This window comes from Lepidochelys olivacea (genome assembly GCF_965140295.1).
Source record: "Lepidochelys olivacea isolate rLepOli2 genome assembly, chromosome: 14".
Lineage (NCBI taxonomy): Eukaryota > Metazoa > Chordata > Testudines > Cheloniidae > Lepidochelys > Lepidochelys olivacea.
The window spans coordinates 36945742-36956528 of record NC_140424.1 but is presented as its reverse complement, the minus strand read 5'-3'; the positions used below and the strand labels follow the sequence as shown (position 1 = coordinate 36956528).

The window sequence follows — 10787 nt, the reverse complement described above, 5'->3', positions numbered from 1 at the left end:
TTGTACATGAGACCCATCACCACAGTACTTAGGTGCTTGGTGTGATCTGTCCAGTTACAACACAGGTTTCCAGAGAGATTCACGTTTTGTTTAACCGGCAGTCTGATCAGATATGAAATCTATCCCAGGGGTCAAGTGAGATGTTTTTTTCCCCATTTCCCATCCCCTAGCCTCCACTCTCTACTTAGCTATTGTTCAATAGCTAGTTGGGGGACAATGAAAACAATGCTAATGTTTTATTGAGTGAATGTTCTTCATTTATATCCCAGAGTGAATTTCTTTCCCGTAGACACAACCTATGATGAATCCAGAACAGGGAAATCAAACGTCCATTGCAGAATTCATCCTCCTGGGATTCGGCACTCTCCCTGAACTGAAAATCCTTCTTTTCCTGCTGTTTCTAGTGATCTACTTTACAACCATGGCTGGGAACATCCTCATTGTGGTGCTTATTGTGGTTTATCGCCACCTTCACAACCCCATGTACTTCTTCCTTGGGAACTTGTCCTGCCTGGAGACCTGCTACACTTCAACCATCCTGCCCAGCATGCTGGACGGTCTCTTGAGTGGGACAAAAACTATTTCATATAGTGGGTGTCTCACACAGTATTATTTCTTTTCTTCTCTAGTTATTACAGAATGCCTTCTCTTATCGGTAATGTCATATGATCGGTATTTAGCAATATGCAATCCAATGCACTATGCAGCCCGTATGAGTGGCAGGTCTTGCCTCCAGTTTATAGGTGGCTCTTGGACAGGTGGCTTCCTGTGTACTGGCATAATAATATTGCCGATATCCCAGTTATCTTTCTGTGGCCCCAATGTTATTGACCATTTCTTTTGTGATCCTATTCCCCTGATAAATCTCTCCTGTAATGATCCTCACCTGATGGAAATGTTGGCTTTCACACTCAGCTTGATTTTCTTACTGGTCCCATTCCTAATTACCTTGATGTCCTACATCTTCATCATTGTGACCATCCTGAGAATCCCTTCCACAAGTGGGAGGCAAAAGGCATTTTCCACTTGCTCCTCCCACCTCATTGTGGTGACCATGTATTATGGAACTCTATTGTTTGCCTATATGTTCCCAACAATCAACACACTGAGAGACTTCAAGAAAGTTCTCTCAGTCATCTACACTATCCTGACTTCCCTGGTCAATCCCCTCATCTACAGCCTGCGAAACAAAGAGGTCAAGGAGGCTCTGAGGAAAGCTAGCCATAAGTTCATGTTTGGACGAGACTAACCCATCAATTTCCATAGGTTAAAATAAAATAGACATACCATAGACTGGTTTAGTGCCTGAACTGAAGCCTGGTATAGTCCAAGGTTGTGTTCCATTCGCTCATTAGGCTTTCTGTCATACTCTTACAGAGTCACAGCCATAGGAGAAAGTGGAGACAGATAGGTCCTTAAAAAATGGGGTCACAGGTTTTAAGAGGTCTGTGTAAGATACCACAGGTGAGTACTACTGAGCTGGTGGGAGGTTGGAACTTGTGGCTGCTCTAAGTTCAGACAATGAGGGGCGATTGTGCTCAGTGAGAAGGTGCAGGGATAATGGCCCCACTTGGAATGCTGAGCATCCATTCCTTGTATGATGAGAGACTTATATAAACACACACACACACATAAAAATACATGATTCCTTCATTATAAAAATATGGAGTTGAAACATCACCATGGAATGCTAATGTTAGGAAATTGTATAATTAAATGGTGTTTCTCATAGTGTATTTCATCCCCAGGATTCCTTCAAAAAGAGTAGAAAAGCAAAAGGAAACCCTCTAACCTGTGCCACAGAACACAGGATGCCCATATAGTGCCCATCTATAAAAAGGGAAGTAAGGACAACTGGGGAATTGCAGACCAGTCAGCTTAACTTCAGTACCCGGAAACATAATGGAGCAAATAATTAAGCAACCAATTTGCAAACACCTAGAAGATAATGAGGTGATAAGTAACCGTCAGCATGCATTTGTCAAGTACAAATCATGTCAAACCAAGCTGATAGCTTTTGTTGACAGGGTAACAAGCCTTGTGGACGGGGGGAAGGGGTAGATGTGGTATATTTTAACTTTAGTAAGGCTTTTGGTATCATTTCACATGACCTTTTCATAAACAAACTAGAGAAAGACAACCTAGATGGAAGTGAGCTCTAGCTCACGAAAGCTTATGCTCAGATAAATTTGTTAGTCTCTAAGGTGACACAAGTACTCCTTTTCTTTTTGCAAATACAGACTAACACATCTGCTACTCTGAAACCTAGATGGAGATACTATAAGGTGGGTGCATAACTGGTTGGAAAACCATTCTCAAAGAGTAGTTATCAGTGGTCCACAGTCATGCTGGAAAGGGGATAACGGTCCACAAGGATCAGTTCTGGGTCCCGTTCTGTTCAATATCTTCATCAATGATTTAGATAATGGCATAGAGAGTACACTTATAAAGTTTGTGGACAATACCAAGCTGGGAGGGGTTGCAAGTGCTTTGGAGGATAGGATTAAAATGATCTGGACAAACTGGAGAAATGGTCTGAAGTAAATAGGATGAAATTCAATAAAGACAAATGCAAAGTACTCCACTTAGGAAGGAACGATCATTTGCACACATGCAAAATGGGAAATGACTGCCTAGGAAGAAGTACTGTGGAAAGAGATCTGGGGGTACTCCCTTGATGATTACTCTCTGGGAAGGTTTTCCAACCAGTTATGCACCCACCTTACAGTACCTCCATCTAGCCTATATTTCCCTAGTTTGTTTCTGCATTACAATGGAATGCTGATAATCTGTTCTAAACTACCAAGTTAAAAGCAGCCGACTGATGGAAAGAGAGGCCAGAGTGACTAATTCACAGTTTAGACACTTGCGGAGCATCTACGCTGCAGCCGGGGGGTGGGAGGGTCGGGGGGTGAATGGCAACTTCTGTAGACGTAGCCACTCTAGCTGTACTCCAGCTAGCTCGCTAAAAATAGAAGCGAGAAAATGGTGGTATCGGCTTCAGTGCCGGCTGCACAAGCAGAATATCCCCTGGGCAAAGGGGCACTGCGGGCAGCAGAGAGTGAGGGATGGGAAAGGGGCAGCTCTGCTGTATCATGGATACTAGGGATAGCAGAGGGTGAAGGCTGGGAAAGGGGCGGCTATACTGGAAAATGGGCATCAGGGAAAGTCAAGGTTAATGTGACACATGTTTTATGCATCCTTTCTAATGATCTCTAGATGGCAGCTGTTCATATGGAATGGCAAATAGTCAGTAATTGTTAAATCCATGACTTCAGTTAAAACTATTGCTTAAGTCATTTAGAGTCAAAAATCTTGAAATTAAAAATTTAAGCCACAGTGTGTGAAGATTCTGGTCCATCCCTGTGTTAGAGCCAATTTTCCGTTTAGACATGTATCCTTCAAAGTGTTAGGCAATGGGATTTCCTCGCTGTCTTCAATAGTTTTGCTGGAGATTATTTAAAAAACAAAACAAAAAAAGAAACCTCTTTTTTCCAGAATACAATGATGTGAGCCACAAATGTTCCACATTTGGGCATTATGAACAACAAAGCTTTGTGGACACACAATTATTCACACTGGTGATACATTGGACTGAGACCTTATGACATGGTTAGGGAGCAAATTATGCTAGGAGAGGACTGGGAATAACAATCTGCTAGTTTGTTTTGCTTTCAGAAATAAGTGCATATTTGTATTCTTCTGTAAAGGCTGGAACAAACCTTTCCTTCAGGACAAGAAGCACAGTTTTGTAGTCAAGTTGCAGAATATATTGCAATACACATAACTGAAACGATTATATTGACTGTACCCAGATCGGACCATGAATTGGCTAGTGTCATAAATATAAAGGGAAGGGTAATCACCTTTAAATCCCTCCTGGCCAGAGGAAAAATCCTTTCACCTGGAAATGGTTAAGAAGCTAAAGGTAACCTCGCTGGCACCTGACCAAAATGACCAATGAGGAGACAAGATACTTTCAAAAGCTGGGAGGAGGGAGAAAAACAAAGGGTCTGGGTCTGTCTGGGTGATGCTTTTGCCAGGGACAGAACAGGAATGGAGTCTTAGAATTTAGTAAGTAATCTAGCTAAGTATGTGTTAGATTATGATTTCTTTAAATGGCTGAGAACATAGCTGTGCTGAATAGAATGAATATTCCTGTCTGTGTGTCTTTTTTGTTACTTAAGGTTTTGCCGAGAGGGATTCTCTATGTTTTGAATGAAATTACCCTGTAAGGTATTTACCATCCTGATTTTACAGAGGTGATTCTTTTTACTGTTTCTTCTATTAAAATGTTTCTTTTCAAGAACTGAATGCTTTTTTCATTGTTCTAAGATCCAAGGGTTAGGGTTCTGTGGTCACCTATGCAAATTGGTGAGGATTTTTACCAAACGTTCCCCAGGAAGTGGGGTGCAAGGGTTGGGAGGATTTTGGGGGGAAAGACGTTTCCAAACGACGTTTTCTCGGGAACCCAGATAAAGTTTGGTGGTGGCAGTGGAAGTCCAAGGGCAAAGGGTAAAATAGTTTGTACCTTGGGGAAGTTTTAACCTAAACTGGTAAAAGTAAGCTTAGGAGGTTTCCATGCAGGTCCCCACATCTGTACCCTAGAGTTCAGAGTGGGGGAGGAACCTTGACAGCTAGTGTCAACATATAACACTGTCCTCTATAGGACGGAATCTGTACTGTTCAGTTGCTTATCAAACATTCCAACAGACCAATTAGAGGCCTACAGTTCTGGTACAAGATTATCTAATTTGTACAACTACTGTGGCACTGAAGATCAGTGTAACCCTGAAACTTGTCAGGGTTTTGGGAACAAACTAGTTGCACTTTATAATCCCAGGTCTCTAACCTCCATGCTTCAATGGTCTGGGCTTTTTGAAGAAGCCTAATGTAGTTAGGTGCCAAACTCTCATAGCAATTCCGTGGGAGTTGGGTGTTTATTGTGTACATTACCAGCCTTTGGAAATCTCAACCTAAATGTGTAAAACACCTTGTTGAATCTGCATTTTATTTGAGCAGCAACCAGCACGTCTCGTTTTATAAATGACTGAGCAGTAGCCATTGAAATAAGGGTAACATTTGCAAAAAATCTTCAGCAAACTTGAAAAGTGACATAGGAGCCTAAATCCCATTGCCTTTCAGTGAGATTTAGACTGGTAAGCCTTCGTAACTAAGACGCTTTGGAAAATGGGATGTAGGCTCCTAAATCACTTAGACCCTTTTTAAACTGTTACCCAAACAGATTGAATGAGCTTATTGGATGGGGACTGGGTATACGTGTGCTTGCAATGAAGGGCAAGAGGAGGTTTTATTGCAGAAAATGAAAGATCAGCTAATGCTCTGCTGAGATTTTAAAAACTTTCTAAGGGAACTGGATGGGAACTCAGTGTCTAAATCATTTAAGTGGCTCTGAAAATCTCAGGTGTAAAGTTTATTTCTAGGGTTAATGCGTTATTTCTTGACAGTCAACGTAGCATTCACCCAATAAAGAGAGAGATTTCTTTTAGCATTAGAAGTTTCTTCCCTCTTCAGGACTTTCCCTTTGAGATTAGAAGTTTGACTCTACTGACATAGTGTTTGATTTATTTTTAGACAAACCTTTCCTTGCTTGTTACGTTCCCCAGAACAGATGTGCCTTGGGAGACTGCACCTTCCCACAGAAGGATGTATAATGAATCAGAAAAGACTTTCCCCACTTGGCGGAGGGTATGAGGCACAGGGCACATTACTTGACACGACAATGACACCTCAGTAGCTGTTCTGGGATATGAGTTCTATTTACTGGGAACATGGAAGTACGTCAATGAGGTGGGGAGAGAAGATGGACTGAATAACCTGGATCCTGGTCCCTGATATGCTAAGTGAGGAGGCGACAACAGAGACTCCAGCTGCTGATCACAGAATGATGTTTGCTTTTTTTGCAACAGTCTTACACTGTTGACTCATATTTAGCTTGTGATCCACTATGACTCCAGATCCCTTTCCGCATGACTCCTTCCTAGGCAGTCCTTTCCCATTGTGTATGTGTGCAACTGATTGTTCCTTCCTAAGTGGAGTACTTTGCATTTGTCCTTCTTGAATTTCATCCTATTTACTTCAGACCATTTCTCCAGATTGTCCAGATCATTTTGAATTTAAATTCTATCCTCCAAAGCACTTGCAACCCCTCCCAGCTTGGTATCATCGGCAAACTTTGTAAGTGTACTCTCTATGCCATTATCTAAATCACTGATGAAGATATTGAACAAAACCCCAGACCCTGAACCAATCTCTGCAGGATCCCACTTGTGATGCCCCTCCAGCTTGACTGTGAACCACTCATAACTACTCTCTGGGAACTGTTTTCCAACCAGTTATGCATCCACCTTATAGTAGCTCCAGCTAGATTGTATTTTCCTAGTTATAAGATGCCTTTTTAAAAGTTAACATACACCAAAAGCCTTCTTAAAGTTAGCATATACCAAATCTAGCCCTTCCCTCCATCCACAAGGCTTGTTATCCTATCAACAAAAGCTATCAGGTTGGTTTGACATGATTTGTTCTTGACAAATACATGCTGACTGATACTTAGCACATCATTATCTTCTAGGTGTTTGCAAATTGGTTGCTTAATTATTTGCTCCAATATGTTTCTGGGTACTGAAGTTAAGACGACTGGTCTGTAGTTCCCCAGTTAGTACTTATTCCCCTTTTTAGAGGTTGGCACTATATTTTCCCTTTTCCAGTCCTCCGGAATCTTTCCCGTCTTCCTTGACTTTTCAAATCTCATTGCTAAGGGCCCAGATATCTCCTCCGTCAGCTCCTTGAGTATTCTAGGATGTATTTCATCAGGCCCTGGTGACTTGAAGCATCTAACTTGTCTAAGTAATTTTTAACTTGTTCTTTCCCTATTTTAGCCTCAGATCCTACCTCATTTTCACTAGTGTTCACTATGTTAGATGTCCAGTTGCTCCTAAACTTTTTTGTGAAAACAGAAACAAAAATGTCATTTAGCACTTCTGCCATTTCCGCATTTTCTGTTATTGTTCCCCCACCACACACATTGAGTAACGGGCCTACCCTGTCCTCGGTCTTCCTCTCACTTCTAGTGTATCTGAAGAATGTTTTCCTGTTACCTTTTATGTCTCCAGACAGTTTAATCTCGTTTTGTTCTTTGGCCTTTCTCATTTTGTCCCTACATACTTGTGTTATTTGTTTATATTCATCCTTTGTCATTTGACCTAGTTTCCACTTTTGGTAGGACTCTTTTTTTGAGTTTCAGATCATTCAAGCTCTCGTGGTTAAGCCAGGGTGGTCTCTTGCCAGACTTCCTATCTTTTCTACACAGTAGGATAGTTTGCTCTTGTGCCATTAATAATGTCTCTTTGAAAAATTGCCACTTGTCTTAAACTGTTTTCCCCCTTAAACTTGCTTCCCATGGGATCTTATCTACCCACTCCCTGAGTTCGCTAACGTCTCCTTTCTTGAGATCTATTATCTTTATTGTATTGTTTCCCTCCTACCTTTACTTAGAATCATGAACTCTGTCATTTCATGATCACTTTCACCCCAGCTGCCTTCCACTTTCAAATTCTCAACCAGTTCCTCTGTATTTGTCAAAATCAAATCTACAACAGTCTCACCCCTAGTAGCTTTCTCCACCTTCTGAAATAAGCAATTGTCTCCAATTTGGCAGATTTGAAAAAATGGCAGATACGACAGCCGCAAAAAGAGAGAGAGAATTAATATTTTTTAACCAAATGTAAAGAAAAGAAGAATAAAATGTAGAGCTAATAAAAATATCTCTTGGAATATTTTCCATCAGAAAATACCAATTCATCAAGATCAAAATGTTACATGGAAACCAATTTATTTCTATAAAATTTTGTTTGGGAAAAAAAAGTTGTTAGATATTGTTTTATAAATGAAATAAAATAAAATAAAATGTCAATAATTTTAAAACTTACAAATAAAATGCAATAACAATAAAAACCAAGTCATCTAAAATAAAAATAATCTAGAAATAAAATTAATGATAAATGCATTTTAAAAAAGTCAAAATTGGCATGAAAACCATCATCTGAAATCATGGAATTACCCATGAAATGGAAATTTGGGTTCCTCACTGCTCTACTAATATGACAATATAACATTTCTTAAAATTTTCCAATAGAAATCATTTATGCAAGAGAGGGTAATTTTTTAGCAAAATGGGTGGATTCTCGCTTTAAAAGGAGATTGGGTAACTGTATGACCAGCAGTAACATTTCCAACACTGGGGGCTAACTGCAGGGTTTTTCAAATTTCATTCTTCCTTGCATAAGATGGTCACCTGGCTGAGTCTCTGTATGTGGAGCGTCCTACTGCAGGACTATGAACTATTGTCCTAGTGAAGGACAGGTGTTTCTGTCTGTTTAGGAGAACCTTTTCAAAGGACGCTAATAGAGTTAGGCTGCCAATTTCCCCTGCAATTAACTTGCAGTTGGCTGCCCACCCATTGCAACTCTCAGCCCTATTTGCTTGGTTTCTTTCTGTGTTGCAGCTTCCCCTCAAATATAACATTCTGACCCATTTCAGCCGTGGAACTCCAGCCTACTTTTTCTACTTTTAGACACCAGGCAGTGATATCTGTTACTACTTGGACCGATACCTACCTAATCTATCTATGTTTCTGTGCGGTGGTGTCTGAGCCCCAACACCATAGTACCTGAGTGCTTGGTGCCATCTGTCAAGGTACTACACAGGTTTCCAGAGAGATTCACATTTTGTTTAACCGGCAGTCTGCTCAGATATGAAATCTGTCCCAGGGATCAAGAGAGATGGCATTTCCCCACCCCTGTCTTCTATTCTCAACTCAGCTATTTTTTCGGTAGCCAGAAGAGGGAGACAAAGAAAACAATGCTGACATTTATTGCGTGAATGTTGTTCATTTATATCACAGAGTTAATTTCTTCTCCATAGGCATGCCTCATGGTGAGCCCGGAACAGGGAAATCAAACGTCCCTCACAGAATTCATCCTCTTGGGATTTGGGACTCTCCCTGAACTGCAAATCCTTCTTTTCCTGCTATTTCTCGTGATCTACATTGCAACCGTGGCCGGGAACATCCTCATCGAGACCTTAGTTGTGACTCATCAGCACCTTCACACCCCCATGTACTTCTTCCTGGGAAACTTGTCTTGCTTGGAGACCTTCTACACCTCGACCTTCCTGCCCAGGATGCTGGCCAGTCTCCTGAGATGAGGACAGGACTGTTTCATTTAGTGGGTGTCTCACACAATATTATTTCTTTGGTTCTCTGGCAGGTACAGAATGCCTTCTCTTATTGGTGATGTCTTAGGATCGGTATTTAGCGATATGCAATCCAATGCACTATGCAGCCCGTATGAGTGGCAGGGCCTGGATCTAGCTCACAGGTGCTTCTTGGATAGGTGGCTTCCTAGGCAATGGCATAACAATGTTCTCAATATCACAGTTAACTTTTTGTGGCCCCAATGATATTAACCATTTCTTTTGCGATCTTATCCCCTTGATAAATCTCTCCTGTAATGATCCTCACCTGATGGAAATGTTGGCTTTCACACTCATCTTGATTTTCTCACTGCTCCCACTCCTATTTACCTTGATGTCCTACATCTGTATCATTATGACCATCCTGAGAATCCCTTCCACCACCGGGAGACAAAAGGCCTTTTCCATCTGCTCTTTCCACCTCATTGTGGTGACCATTTTTTATGGAACTCTGCTAACTGTCTATATGTTCCCAACGACCAACACACTGAGTGACTTCAAGAAAGTTCTCTCTGTCGTCTACACTGTCCTGACTCCCCTGGTCAATCCCATCATTTACAGCCTGAGAAATAAAGAGGTCAAGGAGGCCCTGATGAAAACTTGGAGAAAATGCAGCTTTTGACAATGTTAGCTGATCTGTTTCCTTAGGTTACAATGAAATTGATATAACATGGCGTGATTTGGGGTCAGTATCGAAGCCTACTAAAGTACAAGGTCACGTTTCCATTCGCTTCCATTGGTTTCTTGTCATGCTTTTGCAGAGTCACAGCCCTGGGAGAAATGGAGGTGCATAGACCTTTTAAAAACCCATGACCCCGTTCTTTTTCAGACCAATATCAGATGCCATTGGTGGGTACTACTGGGCTGGTGGGAAGCTTGAACTGGTGAGTGATCGAAGTTCAATCAATGGGGGGAGATTGTGCTCAGGGAGAGGGTGCAGGGTAAATGGATGCAGTTGGAATGCTGAGCATCCATCCCTTGTAGGGTGAGAGATACACCCAGACACATACAACACCTACATTATAAAAACACACAAAACGCCTACATTCCCATCTTTAAAAAAGGGAAGAAGGAGGATCCGGGGAACTACAGGCGAGTCAGCCTCACCTCAGGCCTTGGAATAATCATGGAGCAGGTCCTCAAGGAAGCAATTCTGAAGTACTTTGAGGAGAGGAAAGTGATCAGGAACAGTCAGCATGGATTCACCAAGGGCAAGTCATGCATGACTAATCTAATTGCCTTCTATGATGAGATAACTGGCTCTGTGGATGAGGGGAAAACAGAGGAAGAGTTATTCCTTGACTTTAGCAAAGCTTTTGACATGGTCTCCCACAGTATTCTTGCCAGCAAGTTAAAGAAGTATGGGCCGAATGAATGGACTATGAGGTGGATAGAAAGCTGGCTAGATCGTTGGGCTCAAGTGATCAATGGCTCCATGTCTAGTTGGCAGCCGGTATCAAGCGGAATGCCCCAAGGGTCGGTCCTTGGGCCGGTTTTGTGCAATATCTTCATTA

At 41.6% G+C, this 10787-nt stretch overlaps 1 protein-coding gene and 1 pseudogene across 2 annotated transcripts; both read left to right on the top strand.

Moving 5' to 3' along the window:
• Positions 1-301: 301 nt before the first annotated feature.
• On the top strand, positions 302-1249 carry LOC311530296 (olfactory receptor 11A1-like; the record flags this gene model as incomplete). The annotated part of the gene is made up of 1 exon (XM_084646746.1): positions 302-1249. One exon carries the CDS (start codon positions 302-304, stop codon positions 1247-1249), a length of 948 nt encoding a protein of 315 aa, XP_084502872.1.
• A 7703-nt stretch (positions 1250-8952) lies between these two features.
• On the top strand, positions 8953-9895 carry LOC311530294 (olfactory receptor 6F1-like; annotated as a pseudogene). The gene has a single exon. The product of its transcript is annotated as an olfactory receptor 6F1-like (transcript).
• The last annotated feature ends 892 nt before the right edge of the window (positions 9896-10787 follow it).